The sequence below is a fragment of the Schistosoma haematobium genome, chromosome 1 (assembly GCF_000699445.3).
Source record: "Schistosoma haematobium chromosome 1, whole genome shotgun sequence".
Classification (NCBI taxonomy): domain Eukaryota; kingdom Metazoa; phylum Platyhelminthes; class Trematoda; order Strigeidida; family Schistosomatidae; genus Schistosoma; species Schistosoma haematobium.
Genome location: NC_067196.1, coordinates 75787599 through 75815106, shown reverse-complemented (window position 1 = coordinate 75815106; position 27508 = coordinate 75787599). Strand labels below are relative to the sequence as shown.

Here is a 27508-nt window from a genome sequence, read left to right as displayed (position 1 = left end):
GCGTACGAGTGTCTTCTACTCTCAAAGGCCATGTTTCGCTGCCGTAAAGTAAAACAGAACGGACTGCCGCGCAGTATACTCATCCATTTATTGATAGACGGATATCTCGCCTTCGCCAAAGGTGACGTAAGTTGGCAAAAGCCAAACGAGCTTTTCGAATCCGTGCTGAGATTTCGTCCGATACCAACCCATTAGGGCTGATCAGACTTCCAAGATAAGTGAAGTTGTCAACGCGTTCAACTACTTCACCCCCTATCCTTAGTTCAGGTGTTGACGCAGACCAGTCCTGAAGCAGCAGCTTGCATTTCGAGGGAGAGAAGCGCATTCCAAACATTCTGGCATTGTTGCTTAGTGCTACCAAAAGACTCTGCATTTTGTCAGCGTCTTCACCAAACAGGACTATGTCATCTGCGTATTCTAAGTCGAAAAGTGGACCTCCTGGAAGGAGATCAATACCCGAGAATTCAGTCGACGAGAAAGTTATTTCCATCAGTAGATCTATGATGGAGTTAAACAAAAATGGGGAAAGTGGACAGCCTTGACGAACACCACTTGAGGTTGCAAAAGTAGATGACAGTTCGCCATAAGCTCTGACTCGACTATTAGTGTTCGAGTAAAGAGCCTTCACAAGGTTTATGTACTTCTGGGGTTCGCCTTTCAATGACAGACACTGCCACAGAATCTCGCGGTCTACCGAGTCAAATGCTGCTTTTAAGTCAAGAAAGACCACCATTGTCGGACGCCGATAAGTATGCCTGTGTTCTAGAACCTGACGAATGGTGAAGATGTAGTCGATGCAGCCACGACCAGATCTGAAGCCAGCTTGGTTCTCTCGTGTTCGCAGTTCACGAGTCTTAGTTAGGCGTCTGATAATTATCGAGGCTAGTATTTTAGATACTATATTAGTTAAACTAATCCCTCTGTGGTTGTCACAGGATGATTTTAACCCTCTCTTATATATTGGAACGATAAGTGATTGTGACCAGTCAGATAGAATAACTTCTAACTCCCAGATCTTAGCTAAAATATTAGTCAACCTAATCGCTAAAATTGGACCACCATTCTTAAAGACCTCTGGAGCCAATCCATCTGGACCAGCTGCCCTTCCTCGTTTCAGATTAACTATAGCCTTTTGGACTTCTGCTAGAGTTGGGGGACCTACTTTAATGTTCCATTCACACTGTCTGGGAATGGAGGGTAGTTGTAGAGTAGCTGAAGGCCAGCTGAACTGTTCTCTGAAATGTTCCGCCCATCGTTCTAAACGTCTGGACTGACAGCAGATGAGGGTGTCGTCTTTTTCCAAAATAGTCTGACTTACGCTTGACTTATTAATTCCAGTTTCTTTTATTAGTCTTTAGAGCTGTCTTGTGTTTCCTATAGTCGCCGCCTTTTCCATCTCTTTTGCTTTCGTTGCCCACCACTGCTCACGGTCGTTCCTTAGACTTTTGCTTAATCTAGATCTGATTTGTTGTCGCTCTTCATCGTGTTCAGAGCCTGATGGGATGAGTTTACGAGAATCCATCATTGCAATAGACCTTGAGGAAATCCACTGGTTATTTGTAACCTTGTGGTTTAAATCACTGATAGATGTCACTGCTGTTTCCACAGCTGTTTGTATATCTTTCCAAGCAACATCTGGGTCAACCTCGTTTTCAGAACTATCTAATGGTGACCTCAGTTGTTCCTGGGACCTACTTTTGGTTTTCTCGCTACTCAATTCAATTCTAATGGCTTTTTTTACTGTGACTTTCTGCGTCCAGTGAGGCGCAAGCAGATGCATGCCCGTATTAGGGCGTGGTCGGAGTCCAAGCAGGTACTCCAGAATGAGCGACAATCTTCTACCGACCCTCTCCAACGATGACTGATGGCAATATGGTCTATTTGAGTCCATCGTTGGTTTGGTGTAGAGGATCGCCATGTTAGACGATGTCTCTCCTTATGCTTAAAATTTGTGTTTGCTAAAAATAAACGATTGTCTGAGCACAGTTGCAGCAGACGATCACCATTATCTGTTCGTTGTGCCGGAATACTAAAATACCCACCTAAATGCCTTTCTGTTTGGTTTAAACTACCTATCTCGGCATTAAAGTCACCTGCTACGAGTACCATGTCTGAACGTTTAACTTTCTCAAGAAGTTCAGATGGCTATTTGTAAAATTCATCTTTCACTTCATCTGAGCTTCAGTCGGTGGCAGCGTAGGCAGAAACGACGAAAAGGCAACGACGTGTGTCCCTATCCTTCCAAGTTCTTACGGAGCCGTTTAGCCGAACAGCACATAAACGACTGTTAACGGGGATCCACTCTAACTGTGCTTGTTCCGCCTTCCTGTTTAGTGCTATCCCTACTCCTGCCAGTCCACGAGAGCTGGCCGTCGAGTCACCAGATACACGGAGGGTGTATCTCGTTGGCTATCCGTTTTGCCGAGGTGAGGTCAAGTGAATGACCACACTGGGATCCTGTATGCGTGTTTCAGAGACACAGCATACATCAATGGTACGAGATTCTAGGGTTCTAGCCAAGGAAGCCTGTTGACCGATTTGACATAGTGTGCGTACGTTGAAGGCTCCAATGTGTAGTTTGGAGCGAGGTTTCAGTAGACCTGGGACAGTGTTTTGAGCACTAGAATCGTTGGCTATGGTGACACTTGAGGGGGAACCTGAACGAGGAAGTTTAGAGGTGAAATTCGATGTAAGAGGAATAATAGGAAGTGAAGACGGAGGTTGATTATGAATACAGTGGTCTTGAGTGCTGTCAGAAGTATGAGGGCGGTTATCACTTCCCGGTTGCCCACACCATGGAAGGGTTGTTCTAGACGTATTTGAAACAAAAATCGTATTAGAGGTGGTCTTAGTGACATGGGAGCGTGACCGAAATGCCCAAGGGACAACCGCTTGAGGTCGGTCACACACGACCTTTATATGGGTAATTTTTGTGTTAGCTCCGTACTTGTTGAGACCCTACCGCTGGAGACGGATATCCGTGGGATAAGGCGAGGTGTGCATTTTTAGGGTCGACCTTTTCTAACCCCACTCCTCCTTGTGGGAAGGCAGCATCGCTGTCATGCTGGTTGTCTGAAGGAAACACCTTACTGCTGTCACACCTCTCTACAGTCAGCAGTACGACTCCGCCTTCGGACCTTGGGTTTGTTGCTTTTAGTCTTACCGCTCTTCAACCGACCTGTCTGACATGGTAGGACCTTAAGGAACGGTTGTCCCAGCCAGTATAGCTCGGTTGCTGTTGGGATATTTAGGAAAATATCCCAAAAATTATCCTGTTAAGCCTAATGCTATCCTTGGACATGGAATGGTATCATCTTATTGGTCAATATTTGTTTAACGTGTCATTTTCCTACTGGCCATTATTGTACAATGTTATTTTCTATTTTATGGTACGTTGTGGTCTGCTTGACTGGTATATAAACAAAGTATGTTTGAAATAGAATGATTCATAAAATCCGAGGCTGAAACTTGTGTTCTGGACTCAACTGGCTGGGTTAGACAGGGAAGCGAGACCAATCAGAACCCTAGGTCGTTCTACGTGTTTGTGCGTCTTTGGTCCGATCAATAATTCTCTACCCCTTAATCAGCAGCATTATTTTTCACAGTTATAGCAGTTGCTTCATCACGTTAGGCAAGCACGACCACCACGTCAAGGTAGCAACAACGGTTGGGGTGATGTGAAACGAAGTGTTAATATAACATAATGTATGTATACGTAAGTGAGAAGAGATTCCATTCACTGAATTTTATCTCTAGTTGATGAACTTCAAGAAAACATATAAATGCCCAATAAAGATCAGAAATAGATTATGATGAACTGTCATACTTTATTCCAGTTCATATGAATTTAAAGAAAAAATTTTTTTTAGATGATCAGATCATTCAACTAGGTTAAAATTCAAAATTGTATTACAAACTAGTATTTATGTCAAAATCAGTCTACGTAAGCTTGAACGCTGAGAAAATTCATAACAGTATTGGTCTGCATAATTATTTATTCATATAACTTTATTTTTCATACCATCTTGTCAACAAATAACTATAGCAACAATCCAGCAACCAATGTCGATTATGATTAATTAACTTAATCAACAGACAATCTTATTGGAAAAGTAACAATTCGCATATTTCTTTAAACCGTTATGATCACTAGATCACATGACAGACTCCAGTTAAAATGTTCATTGCTTAAATATCATCACTCAATGATTCATCCTACTCTCCATATATGTATGTACTCAAATTCTATTATTAATCCTTGCTTTACCTTGCTGTGTTGTGCCCTTATACCATTTCACCATTAAATTTCCCTATGTAATTGCTCGTATATATTTACTTGTTTGCCTCTCTGCTTTAAATGCGATCGATGTACTTACAGCTTTGTGATATGTTCTATCCACTAATACACTGCAGTTACCGCTTCTCATTACGTTTTGATCTGAAACACCGTTGAGAATTATCTTATAACGGTTATCGAGATGATTGATTAACGAAGCAGAGCTACTACATACTAGCTGCTAATTTATTGAACACCATAAATATAATAATAAAATACTAAAACTTTCATCCTAAACATTAGTGCAGAAATTATTTATGTAAACTGATATTAATTAGAAATGCTTGACTAATGAAAGGAAAAAAAAACAAATTCATAATTTAATTTGATAAATTAATAAAAACTTACTTGATTAAGTTTTGATGAATTGCTATTTTGAATTTTGCGCCCACGAAATCCAAATCCATGTATTAAAGCTAATGATTTTCGACGTTTATAAGAATATTTTTTTGGATCTGGTTCACAAATTCTTTTTGAAATATTTTCATATGAATATGATCGATTATCGGATAAACGTTGTGAAATAAATGAGAAACAATTGGTAGTTTTATTCATTTTATTTTCAATAAGTACATTATCTAATTGTGTGCTATTGTTTCTTGATTCTGTTTTCAAGGCACTTGATAATTGATTTATATTAGTTGAATTACTTTGTTGTGAATTTATTTCATCAGAATGTATTATTTTATCTGTTTTAGGTTGATCACGTTTTGATTGATTAGATAGAATAGTTGAATAGGGTAGATAATTAGAATTTTCCCAAAAATGAGTTTTCTTGTTATTCTGCATTATAAAGAGAATTAAGAATAAAGAAGTGTATATTCAAAGTTGGTTTGAATAATTTTTTTCTGGTTAGCGTTTTTTTTAGCGAGTTAGTTTTCTACGGGATGGGGACGCTAACCCCATGCCCAACCCTCCTCCTTTATCCGGGCTTGGGACCGGCAGGAGCCCCCGGAGGGACTCCAGGCGGAGTTTTTTGTTCGGATTACTAACAATATTATTACATAAATAAATACACTGATGTTTTCTTCCATTTACAAAGGATGGTTTAACTAAAACGAACATTTATGCTGGTACGTAAGAATCACATGAATGCTTACTTCAGATAAATGAGTGAGATTTAGTTTGTAGACTAAAAAGTTTAATGATTGAAAAAAAATGTCACGACTTATAAATATAACTGTCATTGTCAAAAACCTCCATGTTTCCACTGATTGATTTCCAAATTGATTTAGATAAAGCAAACTTTGAAGAGCATCCATTGAATAATCATAAATGAAAGCATATACTCATCAATAAGTTTGAATAAAGCTTTCGATATACTAAGTCTTACATTGAACATGATACCTTATGAGTTACATTTAAAATAAATGACAATTGAATTCATGAAAACTGTTTTTATAAGAAAATAGGTTTATTTAATTATAAAGTACTTCATATTGTGTGTTATCTGAAATATATTGAAATTCACCATTAATGTAAAGCTTGTCTGCACTTGGGCTTTGCCATTATTATTGATAAGATTTTGATTTGATTATATGATTCTTCACAACTATATACTTCATCAATTGGTTTGAAAATCAACTATTTTCAACAAAAAAACAACATTTATGTTGGTTTATATTCGAATATACTGGCTTTAGACGAACAATCGGGTCAACAAAATGACTGTTTTGGATCGTTATATAACGTTGCAAATGTATTGAAATCGTTTCGATCATGACAAAGTTATTCACTACTATATGCTTGATTATTGTTTGGAGTTTTATGAAGACATTTATCATGATCAGCTCGTGAGAACTTTCTGTATGTTGATGATCACTTAAATCGTAAACAGATGTCATTCGGTTAACCATTGACAACTAGATCGTATTTTGAACTCCTACAGATAATATTTTCACAAAAACTCCTTATGTAACTTTCTACTTGAAAGCGTCCCTTCACAACCATAGACTCAGTAATTTCATACATAATCGAACTGATAGAAATTAATGTCATTTATTGTCACATAAATTTATTATCCACAGTCGGGAGTACCGTTTATAATACAACATTGTTCGGTTAAACGTTGAAAATTTGTAGTGTTTCTGAAAACCAAAATGCTAAAAAAGTCCCGGCTTGATAAAAGTTTGTTTAACAGCACTTCAGGTTTGAGCATATTAGATTCTTTGATAAATAACTCATCAAAAGGTTTACGTATTGGTTTATTGATATGGGAGGTACATCACTCGTTAGAAACGGGTTTTTAATATTTGACAGATATTATAGTAAAAAGCATAGAGTTAAACATATACTGGGATCCGAATAAAACTCCGCCTGGAGACCCCCTGGGGTTACTGAAAAGTCGTGCATGACGGACATCTGACGGACTCGTTCGAAGTAAAGACCGGTGTCAGGCAAGTTTGCTTACTCTCACTCTTTCTCTTTCTCTTGGTCATCGACTGGATCATGAAGACGTCAACATCCGAAGGGAAACACAGGATACAGTGGACAGCTAGGATGCAACTGGACGATCTAGACTTCGCAGATGATCTGGTCCTTCTATCGCACACGCAAAAACAAATGAAGGAGAAGACGACTAGTGTAGCATCAGCCTGAGTAGAAGTAGGTCTCAATAGACACAAAGGGAACAGCAAGATTCTCCAACATAACACAACATGCACCAATCCAATCACAATTGACGAAGAAGCTTTGGAGGATGTAAAAACCTTTACATATTTGGGCAGGATCATTGATGAACATGGTGGGTCTGATGCAGATGTGAAAGCGCGAACCAGCAAAGCAAGAGCAGCATATTTACGATTGGAGGACATCTGGAACTCAAAGCAACTGTCAACCAACATCAAGGTCAGGATTTTCAATACAAATGTCAACACAGTTCTACTGTATGGGGCGGAAACTTGGAGAATTACGAAAGCCATCATCCAGTATATACAAGTGTTTATTAACAGTTGTCTAGGCGAAATACTCCAGATCCGTTGGCCAGACACTATTAGCAACAACCAACTGTGGGAGAGAACAAACGAGATTCCAGTGGAGGAAGAAATCATGAAGAAGCGCTGGAAGTGGATAGGGTACATATTGAGGAAATCACCGAACTGTGTCACTAGGCAAGCCCTCACTTCGAATCCTCGAGGCCAAAGGAGATGAGGAAGATCAAAGAACACATTACGCTGAGGAATGGAGACAGACATGAGAAGAATGAACAGCACTTGTATAAACTATAAAGGAAGATCCAGGACAGAATGGACTGGAGATTGCTGATTGACGGCCCATGCTCCATTGGGAGTAATAGGCGTAAGTAAGTAAGCAAGTAAGTAAGTAAGTATATATATAAATCAGCGTTTTTTTACTATCATAACCTTTTGATGGTTTCATTTATTTTTTAATCTTATGAATGTAAACAGATGAATGGGTTACGAAACTTATTTATATACGAACATACAAATGTAACAGGTTCACTAGTGTATATTCTATTCTTATTTCTCAAGATAAATTCTATTTACCTTTTCTAATGAATAATCAAAAAGCTTAATAAACATAGAAGTATCTTTGTGACAAAGTTTCAACATTGTTTACTTATAGATTTTGGTATTTTTTTTTCCAAATTGAAGTTAAATCTCAAAAGGATGCATCAACATAAAATTGTAAACGTCCTATCGTAAGTCCTAATGAGATGAGATAAACGAAAATCTTGATTTTATCAGTCTAGTAAATTAGTCAATTTAATTTATTCATGTAATGTAATTATCCATTCTATTCTCTAAATTGATAAATGTACACAAAGACATTTATATTGTTTTGTAAAATGGATGTTTGTAAAGGCACAAATCTAATTCACCTGAACACATTTAATTAGTCTTTTGATGTAATAAATATTTTTGTAATATAAACTACATAATATCTAGACAGTAGACTAAATGATAGAAAATTTCTAATTCTCTGTTGAATAGACATTGACATCATAAACTTTATGAATTGAAAATAAAATATAACTAATAATGATAACTAACGGTGATGTAAAGAAGGAGATGATGTGAATAAATTGTGGCGAACTTTTAAATATATTTTGCATAAAAATCTATATTAGTTGAGAATCTTATGTAGAAATGAAGATAAAATACTAGATAGTTGCTTCATCGTAGTCTGGAGATTTTCACATACAGGTTAAATGTATGAAGTGTACGCACAATTGATTTATCACTTGGTGGTGATCAATGTGATGTGTGTCAAGTCCTTCTTAGCGCAAATCAAATGCTATCAACCAAGTTGCAATGTGTCCGCTAGTCTAGGTGACTCGACATTACGTGCACTACGTTGAGATTAGATGGTGGTTGGAGGTAGTCAACAGGAAGCCCTGGACCCGGGTTTCGTGCTACTTGACACTCGTTAGCAAGATGTACCTATAATCTTGAGAGGACTGGTGCCCCCTGACGGATTCGATCCCGTGTCACCCAGCTTCACAGTCAGAGTGAAACTTTTATAAAACCAGGTTACTTAAAATTACCAAGTTCACATTTTTAGTTAATTATGACGACTATATCAACTTATCATGCAGTTTGTATTCTTCAACAATTGACTCTATTCGAATATTTTTAATTCTCTTATACAACTTAATCTACAAAGCAAAACTTGAAATAGTCATTTAATACCTTCAGATTCAGTAAAAGTATTTTTTTAAGTCCAACAAGTTAATAATTGTGTTTATCACAGTACCTTTTAATGTATCTGGGTCAAACAAAGTAAGTACTGGCTATTTCTGATACTTATGGTCTTATGATAATTTACCAGGGCTAATTTGCATATATATTTTGTAATGAGTCATCTGTAACATTTATTGCATAAGGAAAAGTCAAAGCGTCAGTTTTCTTCATAGGATTTAAATACAGTATTCGGATTTTGTGGCCATGTTGGTAGGTGTAGACTACCAGGTTGGGGAACGCGAGATCATAGCAACCGATGGTTAGAGACCCTGAATGACATGGCTCAAAATCGTTTGCGATGGCGCAAGTGCATCCACTCTTTGTGTTCTCCCAAATTCTAATCTCCTGAATCCTCATTGTCTCTTTTTTTCTCTTTCCAAATTTATTTCACTGGATTATACTCTTTAAATAACATCTTCAAACCCTAATCTTTCCGATTACTGCTTATACTCTTACCGCCTCTACCACTACGGGATTTGAATCGACCACTGCATCTCTGTGCTAATGTGTTGTGGCAACTCGAACTGATGTACGTACGTACAAAGTTCTATGTTGTTACTGACTGACTGACTTTTGTGAGGTATCAATGAAAATTAGTTAAATGTATTTTATCTTCTACAGTGTAGTACTAAAAATGTAGTCGTGATGTAAACTCTTTCTCTGCAAAACATTTGACCACGAGTGCCTTTTCACCACAACAACCCTATTTCATCAGGATTGAGATCATGAATTGTTTCAACATTCATTACAGTGACAAAGCGTGCCAATTTTCTTAACAACCAACTTCATTATGAAATCATTACCTATCAATAAACAGAAACCCTTTCTTTTGAATTAGGTAAAAATCACTTCATTTAAAGGACATGACAACAAACCTTTCTCCTTAGCTATGATTCATTTATTTAAAATTATCCATATTGCAAATTATTATACAGTTGAATGACTAATTAATAAACTTCATCTATTGTGCATGAACTAACGTTGTAGGTTGCATTAATGTAACATAAAAATTTTAATCGTTCTCAAGCATTTGAAAATGATCATATCATAATGTAATCTTAAAGTATACAGAAATCTTTATTTAAATCCAAGTTTGTTATATACAATCAAATCAGATCGGTAATGTAGAGGCTGACTAATATAAAGTGTTAACTTGGATCAGTTTATAAGCGAAATCAAAGTTTATAAAAACTTGTATAATACCATTTTATTTAAATAATAATCATGATTATAGAGTATACGAATCACAATAATGACTATTCAAAATGAATATACGATTAAATAAAAAGTAGTTATCTAGGTAATAAATTTTTTTTCTGGTTAACGTTTTTTTAGCGAGTTAGTTTTCTACGGGATGGAGACACTAACCCCATGCCCAACCCTCCTCCTTTATCCGGGCTTGGGACCGGCAGTAGCCCCCGGAGGGACTCCAGGAGGAGTTCCTCCTGGAAGTAAGTAATCAAGGTAATAAAGACCAATGAGTATGTCGAATGACTTATGTTGGTTATCTGTTGTTCGAGTTATCTAACACTAACACTGATGAAAGTTAACACATCAAACGTTTTCTTTGAAGATTTTATAAAAAAATATCTTTTTAAAATGAACTTAAAGAAGTTGGAGTATAAACTTTTGAAATTCAATTAATTATTGAATTCCAACTTTAGAATTTCAGCAGTAATTGGATTTTATATACAGAAATGAAGTAATGACTGTCAAAAGTGTTTCTTTCCATTTAATTTTCCGTCTATAATTACTTGTAATATGGTTACAAAAATGAATGACAGTAAACCGTCATAAACTGTTTCTTTCATTTAAACACCAGTGGATCATAAAAATTGACGTTTATTCAGTACTCATTATAATGGCTTGAACGTAACCTACCTGAAATACTGAACGATACTTGTTCAAATTTCTATAGTTGTTTGGAAAGACGGTCTGAATAAACTTAATATTTGGAAACACATTCAAAATGTTCTACAACTATGTAAACTACTGACAATTACTCGCTGTTACAATGGAATATATATGTGTCATCTGGTTTCATTAAACAGATTCAAATTTCCAAGAGAACTAATTAATGAATGAGTAGAACTTAATGTTATGGATTCAGGCAGTTGTTGGAGGTACTGTATGATAAATGTTCGACTGATTTAGTTCAAAAGTTACTAACAGACATTCCAGCCAACAAAGAAACCAGTGAAATCTAAATACCTATTTCGTCCGGACATAAATCTCGTCAATAGTTTCTATTCACTACTTTAAAACAAATCGTAGCATAGAACCTTTCACTTTTTCAAGACCATTGAGATGGTATTCATCGGTCGTAATTTCAAAATTTATTTAAGTCATAGGGTTTAATAATAAGTCTAACTGTTATCTAACTACTAACTTACTTCATTTACCGTTATAATTTTGTCTGTTTTGATAGGTGAATAATTACAAGTAGTAGATTGTAATTTAGCGTAACTGACAACTGGAGATTTTGCAGGTGAAGTTAATGTGAACTCATGAATTCTTTTATTATTGATTTCTTCAGAAGTTTTCGTTATACTTTTTCTTCGACTGAATTTTCTCAGTTGTGATTTTATTTGAGGTAATGACAATATACTCAAATTTCTATGAATACATGCATTAAATTTACGAGGGATGTTTTGGGGTATTGTAGTGCACGAAGGATTATGTAGGACATCTACAAATGTTGTTGACTGACAATATGAAGGTAGGTAGTACTCTTTAGGATAATGTAGTTTGGTTTCACTATAAAAATCTGATGGCAAATCATACGAATTTCTTTTAATATTGATCTGGGATTCTTTTAGAAGATCCTGATTACTGTAAGATGTAGATAATGGGGTTGCACTGACGGCTCCAGTGATATTAAGGTAATGTTTGCTTATTGACTGTGAAGTAGTTGTTGATGTAGGTGATTCCTCATATGGATCGTTTTCTTCTGGAAAACCACTTAAAATACTTGTTTGAGTAAGGTTGACTTTGGAATAGGAACGTTGTAGATGTGCATCATCATTTTCAGCAGTTTCAGCTGAATTTAAATAACGGAATATTCACAGTTAAACAACTTCAGTAAACATCATTTATTGACGAATATATTTTATAAGTAATCTAGTCGTCTAACTTTATTTTACAATTCCTTTAGAATAAGACCATTTATATTAGTATCATAATCAATTTATTCATAATTAAGTCTATCGATTGTAACTTATCAATATCATTCTTATCTGAATTACTTTCAGTAAATTAGTAAAAGTGATGGCGTTTGGGGCGGACGGTACTGGGTTCGAGTCCCAGGGTGAACATCAACCTTTAGATATAGGTATACCTATCTGATGAGTCGTAAATAGGAAGAAATGAGCATCCTGGATTCCACTGCTGGCCACTATCCATCTTTGCTTATTTGGGTTTTTAGTTTGTATCTTTTTTTCCAAAAGATTTCACATGTTTATTGTTAAATGTATAAATTTCACTAGGGTTTCTTTTACTGTGTGTTAACCATGTGAAAAAATGTAATTTTCCATTTTAAAAAAAATTGTCGTTTCAGTTTCACGACTGTATATCTTATTAAAATATGCAATGATTTTGTTCAATTAAAAAAATTCTCACAAATCCACAAAAAGAAGTACATTATCAATTAGAAGAGACAATTGGAACTTTTCTTTTCGACGATTCCGAGTAGTTAAACAATCAATTTGGTTTGATACGCATATAGGAGGAATAATGTTGTAGCTCTTTTATAAATTAAGCTCATTAGGATATGTTTATAATTTAAAGAACTCAGATTTAAGTACAATCTATATGAGACGGAACTCCGCCTGGAGCCCCTCTGGGTTACTGCCGATCGCAAGCCCGGATAAAGGAGGAGGGTTGGGCATGGGGTTAGAGACCCTATCCTGTAGAAAAATAACTTACTAAAAAAATGTTAACCAGTATATGAAATTGAGGACAGTTACATTATTTAGATGTACCCTTAAATTTTTTCGAAAGATAATAATATAGTGCTTTTGCTTCGTTTATCAATCATCTCGATAAACACTATCATATAAATCTCAACGGTGTTTCAAATCAAAACGTAATGAGAAGCGACAACTACAGTGTATTAGTAGAGCAGGTCACAAAGCTATAAGCACATCGATCGCATTTAAAGCAGAGAGGCAAACAAGTAAATATATACGAGCAATTACATAGGAAAATTTAATGGTGAAATGGTATAAGGGCACAACACAGCAAGGTAAAGCAAGGATTAATAATAGAATTTGAGTGCATACATATATGGAGAGTAGGATGAATCATTGAGTGATGATATTTAAGCAATGAACATTTTAACTGGAGTCTGTCATGTGATCTAGTGATCATAACGGTTTAAAGAAATATGCGAATTGTTACTTTTCCAATAAGATTGTCTGTTGATTAAGTTAATAAATAAAAGTACATAACCTGAATTAATCATACTCGAAATTAGTTATAGGATAGTTGCTATAATATCAGTTGATTTAAATCGAAGACATTTTAATGTTTTTACCAACCAAATAAAATACTTTACGTCATATGTCCGTATTGAGTAACGTAAATTCAATGTACCTTAAATATTCCCATATTCCACTAGTTATAATCAGGTCAAATATTCACTTGAAAGGATTATAACTAATTTCTATTTTAACACTCAATAAAATATTCGACATATCACGCGTAAGTAATAACACAACTATCAATTATTCATCCATAATACAGATAAAAAGTTAAAATAATAAACAGTATATTGTTCGACGAGACTATAATTTATAGACGACCTTTGAACGACTCTAGACTGACCTTGCGACTATCCACCTAACAACTAGGACCAAATGTTTCAGTCATCAGTTGATGACGAAGGTTAGGAATTAGATTTAACGTTTTCATCACAAACTGACATAAGTTATTATGTCAAAACTGTATTTATCCAAATGGATGAGTGAATTTCGCGCCAAAATCCGAGACCTGTTATCCTACACGTGATTGGTTCGTCCATAAATTATAGCCTCACCTATTGTTTTCTTATTTTAATCTTAATATATTAAATGTATTGTAAAATAGACTAAATTTCTAAAGCATTAATTGTGACTTACTAAAAATATTATTTCTCAGATGTAGATAACTTTTAGAAAATGGTAATTCTGATGCCCATGAAAGTATAGAATGAGTTTTTGAATGATTCATTTTGAAGCCTGATTGATACACATTGGGATGTATTAAATCTTGTCTTACTTGTTGATATGAACAGAGAAAAAGAACAACTTCAGATCTTTCATTTCTTATTGGTGTAACTGTAAAATCACAAGTAAATGGCTCACCTATAAAAAAGACAAAAGGAAAACAAATGTGAAATGTCAAAATACATGATGAAATCAAACATTATCTGATTGTTTATATAATAATAAATTCTCAGTATGTTATGAATCAACCAAAGTTAGACACTTGTTGACGATCAGAAAACAATAAGCATTTATTTCGTCTTAATATGATGCTTCACAAAATGGGCGTCCACAACAAATCAGGTGTCGAACCCAAGATATTCAAACTTTTCAGCGAGTGCCTATAATTTCGACAGGTAAACCGTTACAAATCTGTTTCTAACCAACTTTTAGTATCGAAGTCACGATAAATGGGTTAAAACCATATGAACTGCAAGGTAAACATCCACTAAAGATAATCTACGATGGTTGCTCGATGTCCTAAGTTTATTGATGTCAAGTATGCATAGTATTATTGGTCAAAATTAAAGTCATTCGCAGAAATAGCTGAATGTTTTGGGTTCAATGCCTGGTGGGTTGTGGATGCTCATTGTTATGATGCTTCCTACTAGGACGAAACAGCTATCTAATGGTCCCTGATTTACACCGAACGTCTAACTTAAGTAATTTTGTAATATCAACAGCATTCAATAATCTACAAAAAATTCTTACATTACAAACAAATAAATCGTAAAAAACAAAAGAAACATTTTATACAATGTTTTGACTATTTTCTGCATATCATTATTCATCAAATTTGTAGCGGTTATTTAAACTTAATGGCTTCCTGGATAGAATTTCAATGCAGTAATTTTATGTCTTACTGAACAGATTAACAGATAAAAGGATCTAGGTTTCTTCATATAGACATGAATGCTACTTTTTCCTACAAAAAACTTCAGAATATTAACTTTATTCTAAGATTTGTGGCGGCCCATTAATCTGACTCCAATTTAGAATGTACGAATGATTGTTATCGCTGATTCTCGTATATAATCGTCGACTTAAATCGCGTTATCCAATAACGGAATTAAATAAGTCGAATAACGAGAATTGACTTGAGAATACATATATTTCGTACATGAAGTGAATGAAGCACAGCAAAGCAAAATGACACGTATGGAAGATGGCTGGGAAGCCAACTCCATTTTAATCAAGCGTTACTCAGTATTTATAGGCAAACAAAATAAGCTACAGACATACAATGAGTCATGGGACATAAGTGTACACACATATACGCTCATGTGAAAACAGCCAAGGTTAATAAGCGAATAATTAACAAGGTCAAAATATGACTCGAGTAGAATGAATAGAATGGAATGTCCGAAAACTAGAATAAGATATATTATGGGCTAAAATTAATGACTAACACTACAGATTTACCATTGATCAAGACAAATAAATATATAGTTAACAAGTGTCTTAATCCATTAGTTCAAGCTAGCTATCTGACATTAAAATGTGATTAAGTGTTTAGCAGTATCATAGATACATTTTACACTGTTAATGTAATGACTCAAGTTCATAAAACCCATTCTCAACACTTAAGAAAAAATTTTCAGAGAACGTTAATAAGATAGGATAATAAATAAAATAGACTCGAGATATCAGTTTATTAGAGTATAGGACGGATAACAAAGCTACAGGCACACCGAGAAAATTTGAAGCCGAGAGGCGAATGTTCAAAGGTGCGAGCAAAAACAGATGTGAATTTATTGTGAAATCGAATCAAGGCACAGTGAAGCAAAGGCTAATATTAGGATTCGAGTACACGGGCAAGAGAATGAATCATCGGGCGTTATTTGAGCGATTGACATTTTAGCTAGAGTCTGTCATGTCACGAAGCGTACATGTTTAAACAGATATGGTAGTGATCATAATAGTACAAAGAAATATGAGAGTTGTTAGTGTTAGAATAACATTGTCTATTAAGTTAATAAAAGGGCTTAGCCTGAATAAACCATAATTGACATTGTAGGAGAGTTGCTATAACATCATATTACTATTAATATTACTTATATAAGTTAATGTAATAACAATCCCAGTGTCTTATATAATGATAGTAAAAATATATTTTTGTTCATTTGGGTTACTGACAGTTTAAATTAATGTTAACCTTAAATATATATATGCAATAAACAATTTTTAATGCTATTCAGTAATAGGTTTGCGTGCAGAAAATTGAGCAGTAAGAGTATACTTTAATAGCTGTATACATTTGTAAAGGCAAATTGAATTAATTAATTTTGAAACAATTAATCCTTTTTTATAAATTTGACAGCGCAATAAGAAAACGGAGATAATCTGAAAATGAAATGAGAAATTGTGTCCTGAAGATTTCGAAATGTTATAGTTTACAGAATCTTTGCTAAACAACTATCGAAAATTAGGATACACAGGACAGCTATTTCGATAGAGTATTGAATGAGTCAATAAGACATATTCACTCACGTCCTTACTAGGGATTAAATGTAAGACAGTCAGGCGTCACATACTGCACATCTTCGATTTGAATCAAGTGTTACCATACATCTTCACTTATGTACATATGTGGTATAAATATAACCTTGGAAATTTCAAAAACTAAAACAATGCAACATCACAAATTTATTAAATATGCATTTTAATTTTGCTCTCCAGGAGTTTTTTTTTATTATATTAGGTATGACTTTGTAATGTACACTCTGAAGATACGTGTACTTAGTCATTAGTGTCACAGTAAACAACAGTCCTTTCCAAAAATGGTGAACAATATTATTAATATTATTTGCTCATCGCTATTGATTTCAAGCGACATTTTAGTGAATATTTCAATAGTTGAGATCATGAGTCAGTTGAAGCTAGAACACCATGGAAAACCTGTAAGCACTGGGACTCCTCGGCAGTGCGCACCCACGACTCCGCCGGACAAAGAACCGATCAGTCCTGCGCGCGAGAGCATAACCACTAGACCACTGAGCCTGTATCCAATGGTGTTAATTTCTAACTTCGACTAATCCACGAAATTGAGCGACACATCCACCATTGTCATCAGTGAGTAACTATCGATTTATTTGACCTCATAAACGAGAATTATCCCAGTTTAACTTTAATTATTTATATCCATTTGAAAACATTTTGTTTCCCATCTAATTTATTTATATTTCCAAGTGATACATTTGATGTTGACTTCCATTTGAACTTTTAGTTGTATAGATTTGAAAGAATAATTTCGGCTTTATATATCGATGATACTGATGGTATTGGCAGGATGAGTTATTGACCTATCTAAATGATTAAATTCAAATGCTCACGAAAAGAAAACAGAAAAAATCTTGTAAACTTTCGTGGTCCGTGATCGGACTCCAGTTATATCGTATGGATATTATTGAAGTACACACGTCGTCTATCATCGTATGTAATAATCTGCGTTGGTGAATAGCGGGATTATATAAGTCAAATTCGAGAATGGATTTACGAATACATATATTTTATACACTCGTTGATCTGAGCAGGCAGTCAGATGTCACTAAGTAAATGGTCAATGTTCAAAGTCATAACAAATATTATTAACTTTTTATTGTGTTATTATTATTATATTTTGTTCAAGACAATGAATAATTTAAATTCCTAAACGGTGGTAGATTATGATGAATTGCTAGACATGTTTTAGGTTGTACATTGAGAATTGACCTATATTTTTCAAAATAGGTACCTCCAGATATTTCTCTGAAAGTTGTTATTCCAATCTGTTTTATTTTTAGAATAACCCTCTCACAGAAACAGTCTTAATTTGTATTCTGAAGACTTTTACAATGAGACTTTTTAGACTTTGAATTGTTTTTAACCTAATACCGACTTCTTTGATTTATTGAACTGTAAGGGAATCAGATGTCATTGAACATCTCCTAGAGTTCTTGCAATAACTTCAGCCAATGTAAGAGCAAACATTTAGATTCAATCACCTATGTACAGCGGTCAATTTTGTACACTTGCCTTGTCTGTATGACTTCAATGAAAAATATATTTTCCGTTTGACTCAAAACAGCGAGACTGTAATTTATGAACAAACCAGTCACGTATAAGATAAAAGGTCTCGGGTTTTGGTGCAAAATTCACTCATCCATCAGTTTGTGATGAAAACCCGAAATATAATTCCTTACCTTAATCATCAGCTGTAAATCACAGTTTTAATTCCACACACTTGTTTATAACCTTCTTTTGGTCCTGGTTATTAGGTGGACACTCTCAAAGTCAGTCTAGAGTAGTTCAAAGGTCGTCTATAAATTACAGTCTAATCTTCAAAACTTCATGTCTTCTGCATGTAAAAATATTTTATATATAAAGGGTATTCAATCAGCAGTTTTATCTCTTGTGTATGTTTTATTAATGTCAAGCAAATCGTATTCACTTAACGTTGAAGCGAATGTTTGACTTATATCCTTTTAGATTGTGAGAATGATAGTATACGTTTTTCTTATGATTGATTGCTTCTCATTTGTTTTATTATTCAGTAAATCTTGATTTCGTTTAACTAAACATTTGATTCCATTCTTTTGATTAATAACAAAGAAAATTTTAATTCAAAATCCCACAAGGACGATGTAATAATCTGATCATTCGTTTGCTGTCGTCTAATTATTTTCAACCTGGAATAAAAATATGTTATTTTCAGCAGCATTATGAATCTCTTCAATACATCAGAGAGGCAGTTCCACAGAAAATACATTGATTTTATTGTTTTTGTTCACTGTTTGAAAAATACACGCAATCAACTTTGTTCTTAATATTATATGAATATAGTATCAATGCATTACTAACATTTTATCTACAAAAAATGTATAACCATATATAGGTTGATTCGCTTACCAGTACGTGTATAAAATACAGCTCTATTTCTATATTCATAATGATTATGAAATGCTTGATTGATTTCCATACGAACTGTTGGTGTTGTTTCAGAACCCCATAAAAATTGGCATATACTACTACGTGACATAACATTCGCTCTTGAATAATGAGTTAACAGTAAAAATCCATCAGAACAATAAACAATAGGATAATACTTTCTTTGTGCATTACCAAGTACAAAGTTTGCATCTGAAACAATAAATAAATTAGAATAGATAACAGATAATTATGGATGAAAGTGAAACATTGTATTATATCAACAAATATTTAAGGAGAATTGGACTGATCGGAATGATTTTCAATATTTATTTCCTACTAACCAGAACATATATGGCTGGATTGATACATCTTTGTCATTTATATTTAATTAAATTTAACTGTCACTTAACCAACTGTTTTACACATATGAAGATGTTTACGACAATAACTCTTAGTAATTAACCGACATACATAACATGATAAGATCTAGTTACAAAGATAAATACCGAGTTTTGTTTTATCACACTAATGCAGAACAATTACATAAAATTTAAATAGAGCAAGAACAAACATTGATGCAGAATAGTATGAATTCATATTATTTCGAGGTTTCTCGTCAGCTGCTTACAAACCAAAATTGTGATAGAATTTTTACATGGAGATAGTGTGAAACAATTGACATGAGTGTAAATAACGTGATTACAATAATAACTATATATATATATGCTAGAAACAGGTCAGAGGTCAAAAGAGGGGGGTTAATCCAGGGTGGGTGGTGTAATAATTTAGTGAAGTTCATAAATTGTGTGATAATTGTAGAGATTAATGGAATTAAATAATGATAAGGTAGACTACGTAATAATAATTAAATAGGGTTTGGAAAGTTAAGATGATTTAAGAGGATCAGGTGACGGAAATGTGTGAATAAAATTTACTTTAAGAATTAGGTAATAGGGGGGGAGTATAAATTATCTTAGAATAAGTAAATGAATAAAATAACCAAAACGCAAAACAAACAGAAACAAAAAGATTACCAGGGTAGTGATAAGTTTATTAAAGTCCCTTTTTGGATGCATAAGTCCGGTTTCAGTTTCTTAATTGCAAATACATAAAATCCTGTATTTTCCCAATACCAATTAGATATTTTATCAGCTAGACAAAAAAATAAAGTATTAACAAGATCTAAGTATCTCAAACGTATTAATGTTAAAATGTGTATCCAAGTGTAATGACTTTAATCGCATAAGCTCTATCCAAATAAATAATGTAAGCCGCAAACAACTAGAATTATATAGTAGGCAGCGCTTATAAATTGTCAGTTTGTCAAGTTTTATGTTATGCATTAAATGAATAGTGATAAATACTTTCGAACTACGCATTTTTTTCTCAATATACCATACAAACGTATAATCTCCCCCCCAAAAAAAATAAAAAAAGAGGTTAGTAAAATGGCAAATGATAGGCAATATTGAGAAATAATGAAAGTAAACTTTATATTTTGTTCTTGTGTATTAACAGCCATGAGAAACAACATAATCCTTCAATAAGCCAACTAATCACATTCAATTAATCCAAACTGAAGTTAGTCATATAAAAAAATTATTTTATTAAAAACCAGAGTTATTTTTTTTCTAAAACATCAAGACGATTGGTTACGTCACAATATTAAATAATCCTCGGGATTCATCAGGATGATTTAGATGGCTAATGTTTGACTGAAGTCGATAGGACTATATTCACAGTTCTCAGCTATTTAACCATGAATTTGTATCGATATATGTGAAATATTTTTTCTGAAGATAATTTAAATTATAACTCATTTTGGTTAAAAATGTATTAAAGACCAGGAAGCGCTGACGATCGTTTTCATTTTAGCACTGAACTCCACAGTAATTTTTTGCCAACAATTCGTTGAGAACTGAATCCAGAACTTTAAAAGACTAATTAAAGCACGTTGATAACAGTTCCAAAAGCTAGTATGATTTGACTAGGACAAATGAAAATTGTAAACTAGAAACCAAACAAAAAAAATCGAAATTGTTGCTTCTCATAAAGTTGAAATTTAAAATAAAGGAATTCAACGAATTCTAATATGGGAAACTAAAACAAAAAATATAAAATATTCTTGTGGATATAATCTTTGTTTATCATCTCTGTGTCAATGAACAGTTAAATACCTAGCGGTTTGACTGAATATCTGGGCTACATGTTCTTACCATCTAGATATTTCAATAAGTTATATGTTACCTTGTTTGTTTTCACAGATCATTATATCTAATAAATGCATAATTTATTCAAGTGTGTTTTTGAAATGTTTATGATCTTTCGCAGTACAATCTATGAAAATGTTCAATCACAGATGGTTAGTAATATTTATTGAAAGGAATGAACATTATTTAGAAGTTAATTCTTAAACTGTTAACATTTAACGGGCAATCACCCAATATTAGTTTTCAAGTTCGATCAAGAAATTAGGAAAGGCAACTTCTTTAAATACTTTGTACTGAGAATCCTATATTGTGCCAAATATTGTATATTCAATAAAGTCTCTAACAATAGAAATAAAAATTTAAAAAGAGCGGAAATGACATTGTTTTTGTGTTCTTATGGATGCCTACTGAGTTAGTTGATTCTTTGACTCTGACAAACATATAAAATTCTTGCGTAATTTCAAGATCTCTTCAAGAGTTAAGCAAAATTAAATTATTTGTATTTATTCAACAAAAAATCACACTAATCTCTATTAGCCATTCAAGATTACTGATATCATTCCATAAAATAATACTATCGAATTTTAAATTTATTCATTGTACATATTACGTCATGATAGTTCTGATAACCATTATGTAGCAAATGTATACGAAAGGTTAATCTTTAATTACTGAGTACAAACTCTGAAAGTAATAGAGTTACCATAAAAGTTATTGATCTCAGTGTTAAAGGTTATTTATTGCTTTGCACTATTATGAACCTTGTATGCAGGTCTTCTAATTATATACATGATCCTTTTGGACAAAATTTCCACATTATCTAATAAATAATCACATTAAATATATCTGTTTAGTGCTGAGCCTGAGATGACATTTTTAAAAGTTAAAATTGTACAATTCTACAGTTTCCGTTTTCAAAAATCTCTCTGTGTGTTAGGTTATTGAGCATTCTCTGGTAATTAGTTGATATATGATACTAGTCTAAGCCATTGCCATGATTTTATATCAGCCGTTGAAAACTCTCTAGAAATATGCTGAGAATTATTTATTCTTATTTACTGCTCCTATATGTAAAACTTTTAGTCAGATACATGTCATAGGTAAACTTCTGTTGATCTAAATTATCTTTTAGACAAGAAAGAACCAACCAAGAAAATAACTGGCATAGAATTTGACACATTATGCATAATAATAAGAATAATTTTTAAATAAAAATACCCAGAATTTGACTTTTCACTCACACCTGTAATATTCTGAAAAAAAGGTTTTCTTACGCCATTGACAACCCGAATGTCAAATGGGACAATTGAATACATCTTACAGATTGATAGGCTTAAAGAAAGGAAAATGTTAAAAATATTCCGAAGCTTATACGTCAACAGTAATTTCATGTTACCCGAAAGTAAAATTAACCTTATATTTCTTCCAGTAAAATCATGGCAAAAATGTTATCTAGACATCTTTGTGTAAACTAGGACCACTCTTCTCATGGTGCATACCATAAAGTGACGAGCGATCTTGATATATTTTTTATTATGATCGTGTTTGTAATTTCCAACAGTGTAAATTCGATCTTTTGCATTTTCTTTCTTAAAATTTTCAATTCCCCTGCATTGTCCGATTGACGATATGACTCATAATTTCTTTATCAAGTATATTCTCAAGAATCTCAGTCACTGAGGACAAGATAGTCTTCGTAGTTCAATAGCATGCTACCTGCTAAAAATGGAATCCAAGGTAAATGGAGAGAAAGGATCCAAAGTGATGAACAAAGGATCTAATTCTGGCCAAGAAAAATTCCCCGAACCTCAGCAATTAGAAAGCTTAAACATCAGTCGGTTAATTTTCATCTAAGTCGTTATCCAAAAACAAATGAACCACTTTGACCATTTACACATTTTCCGGGTTTTGTTTTTTAACTGATCAGAATTATAATCTAATGTTGAACTTATGAGTCTTGTTCTCCTTAGATCTCTTACGTGTTTATCATATTATCGTTTTAAGTAGTAAAAAAACTGTCAAAATTTTTATTAGCATCACTAGGGGTTTTGTGGAGATTTTAGTAGTTTCAATAGTTAAAAACATGAGTCACTTGAAGCTAGACCACCATGGAAAACCTGGAAGCACTAGACGGCCACTTCGTCCTATTGTGGGACTCTTCAGCAGTGCGTATCCACGACCCCGCCCCGCGGAATTCGAACCGAGGACATATCAGTCCCGCATGCGAGACTGTTGACACTAATCACTAGTGACTGGCTTCAAGATATATATCCTGGAGTTTTAGTGAAAAGCAGTGACCAGTGGAGTTCAACTGGGTGAGTTATGAGATAGTAACTCATTGATGACAATGGTGAATATGTCGCTCGATTTAGTGGATTAGTTGAAGACAGACATTAACACTGTTGGATACCGGCTCAGTGGTCTAGTGGTTAAGCTCTCGCGCGCGAGACTGATAGGTCCTGTGTTCGAATCCCGCGAGGCGGGTCGTGGATGCGCACTGGTAAGGAGTCCCATAATAGGACGAACCGACTCTCCAGTGCTTCCAGGTTTTCCACAGTGTTCTAACTATAATTGACTCATGATCTTCAATAATGAAAAGTTTTATTCTTAAATTGATTTACATTCTGAACAACTTTCACGTTGATTAGATCACTTTTCTCAAATTCATAATCTTTTTGCAATTGACTGATCTCAACTTAGGTTACTCATAATTTATTTTTATTTACTTCATCAATATTATAACTTGTGCCCTGTGTCCTATTCATATATAATGATAACGCCAGTTAGAGAATAGTGAATTATCGATCGGACCAATGACGCATAAAACCCGTAATTGCAGTCTAGAGTCCTTATCGGACCTAATTCCTGCCTAACCCTGCCTGTTAGGTCCAGAACACCAATCTCAGCATCTGCTATATGAATCATTTATTCCAAACACACTGGGTTTATATACCAACCAAACAGATCACATCGTATCATAAAATAGGAAAAAACGGTTGTACGAGATTTGGTCAAATGTGGGAGGTAGTAATTGATAGACTGGGAGTAACGCAAGAATGGTAAATCGTATAATAATAGTTAATAGGTCAAAATAAAGCTCATAATAAGAGGGACATGAATATGCATAATTTAGTTATTCAACGATTATAGGATAAAAAATATACGCATAGTATTGGTTCATAAATGGATCCCAAAAGTTACCATTCATTATACTCATAGGAATATAACAATTTTGAAATTAGTTAACTTCCTATCTTTATGCTCTCTTATTATTATGTATGACAATATAGAATCTTCCCTAATGTTGATGGAGTTTTGTTCTCTGAGCTGGATGATTTGGTCGTAGAGCATTCACAACATTTTCGATCTTTTCAATTTGATTATATTTATCTGAATCGTCCCTCTTTTGTGTCAGTACATTTCCACATTGTAGGTTTTAAGCAGATGATAAGAACTTAATGAAACAAAATGAATTTATGCTATTTTGTTCAATCTTTTTATTCGTACTTTTTCCAATTTATTCTTTATTAATTAATTTCTTCGAAATTCAAATTGTATTAAAAGTTTGAAATAACTAAACTTATTCGTCAGTACTAAGTTGACGAAAAACTAACTGAATACAAGAAGTTCACTGAATTCTTAAAATATTGTCATTTTTGATGGATAGTGGCTAGCAGTGAAATCCACGACGTGCGTTTCGTCCTATTTGGGACTTGTCAGTTGGATGTACCTGCATCTATCTTTGCTTATAATGCTTGTGTAATAAAGCAATATCGAGGCAGTTCGCATAGTATGTACAGATGCCAATAAGTGACTGATCAACTGTAATCCTAAACATCAATGGGAAAATTCAAGTAAATAATACCAAGTGAATAGTCATTCTTGGTTTATGTAAACTTATTAAGTCATCTAAGTAGGGATGAATATTGTTTTTATTCGTATGATTAGTGAAATAATTAAACAGATTTGTACTTGCGTTTATTGATAATCAATTGAACTGAATCTTGAAAATTTTCAAGTATACTTTTAATTAAATGAACATAGTTGCATGGTTTTTTGATATTTCCTCAGAGGGATTTATGCGCATTTTTTTCTTTTTTTTAACAATGACATATTGGATGTAAAATAAACTGATACAAAAGACTGCTGAACCGACCCTGAGCAGTTACGTAACTGAGTAAATAAAAATAAACTGGTCGGAATAAAACAATGGAAGATTTATGTATTAAATTCATTTGGTGTTACTTGTTTGAATGTTTCCATTGATGTTTAAGATTACAACTGATTAGTCTCTTATTGACATATATGTGTCCTGTGCAGATTACCTTGATATTGCTTTAAGTCACAAGCATTATGAGCAAAGATGGTTGGTGATTAGCAGTGGAATCCAGGACCCGGAGTGAACATCGAATGCAGGTACATCTGGCTGACGATTCCGAAATGCAATGAAACGCGCACCTTGGATTATACTGCTAACTGCCATCCATCTTTGCTTATAATGATTTTTGTACTAGTAAGAAAAAAAAATTTCATCAAAGAAGCGTTTCCGATTTGAACAGTGTACATATATATTGTTTCTTTAAGACGTTTACGTAATTTCATTTGACAATATAAAAATGTGACTAACTTTTAATCTATCACTGTGATCAAGAAAAAATTTCATTATATCATATTGTTTCTTACTACCGTGTTTATTATTACTTGCGGTTTGTGGAATGTCCGTTGAATTTCCTTGAAAAAATAACCGACAATAGTAATTTTAAGTAAACTGTGAGGCGACATACTTTATACTTCACATTATGTAGATTTTTCAGATAATTTAAATTGATTTTACGTATTTTCCATTTAAACATACTTTAGTATGTTGTAAATGTCAAACGTCAGCTTAGATTTTGTCGTTAAAAAAAACGTTTTAGTAAGACTGAATCATGAAATTCAGCTTATGAGTTTAAAGTTTACCTATTCAAACAAGAACAACAAAGTCCCCTTTGTGTATTCATATTTTGCATAATTTTTCCACATTTTTCAAACACTTCATATTTATTCAGTTCAAAAGATTGTGGAATTTCTCTAAATGATAAAATAAACTAGAACCCTAATATGTAATACGATAGTTTAGACAGATTTCATTACCAGTATGTATATTAGTCATACGTTATTGTCAAGGAAGAACTGTTCAGATACATAGAACAGTATATTCATAGATTGATTATATTTGCAGTTTCAAAAATTATATACATTAAATGTCGCTTTGTATATCAAATATATAACTCCGCCTGGAGCCCCTCTGGGGGCTACTGCCGGTCCCAAGCCCGGATAAAGGAGGAAAGTTCGGCATGGGATTAGAGACCCCATCCCGTAGAAAACTAACTCCCTGAAAAAACGCTAACCATGAAACGTAATTAAAACCATTTAAACTCTACTCTGGGAGTTAGAAGGTCTTCATTTAGAAGAGTTATGACGACTCATGATGAAAGCCGAGTTCTTTTGCAAGTCACTAGGCTGGTGCTCCTTCTGACAACCACAGCAACAGTTAATTTAGGTACATGAAATGTTTGTAAAATGTGGGAAACTGAGGAAGTAATCTAAGGTGATGAAGAAATAAAAAGATTCAAAATGGAGGTACTTAGAACCACTGAAACACACTGGACGCAAGTTGGACAACAACGACTAGCTCCTGATAAACTCCAGTCATGAAGAAAAAATGCCCCACTTAAACAAGGAGTTGCATTGATGCTTTCCAAACAAGCACAAAAAGCACTTATAGGATGGGAATTTTATGGACCAAGGATCATCAAAGCATCCTTCAAAATGAAGAAACAGGGCATTTCAATGGACGTCATCCAATGCCATGCGCCTACCAACGACTACAATAAAAACGTTAAAGACCAGTTGTACGATAGGCTGCAGTCAATCGCCGAGAAGTACTCAACAAAGGACCTGACCATTCTGATGGGAGATTTAAATGCCAAGGTTGGGATGGACAACACTGGATATGAAGACATCGTGGGACGACACGGACTGGGAGAAAGAAACGAAAATGGTGAGATATTTGCAAACCTATGTGCCTTCAATAAAGTGATCATAGGCGGCACTATATTTCCACAT

General features: G+C 33.9%; 1 protein-coding gene across 1 annotated transcript in view; it reads right to left on the bottom strand.

Annotated features, from left to right (window-relative positions):
- The window catches only part of KCNH8_2 (Potassium voltage-gated channel sub H member 8), a gene marked incomplete at both ends in the record, with an annotated part of 180920 nt that overhangs the window by 109583 nt on the left and 43829 nt on the right, over positions 1-27508 (bottom strand). Inside the window, 4 exons of the mRNA XM_051218581.1 lie at positions 4685-5119; positions 11433-12079; positions 14157-14381; positions 19170-19400. Coding sequence (XP_051075163.1) covers positions 4685-5119; positions 11433-12079; positions 14157-14381; positions 19170-19400 — 1538 coding nt within the window. The remainder of the gene's footprint in view (positions 1-4684; positions 5120-11432; positions 12080-14156; positions 14382-19169; positions 19401-27508) is intronic.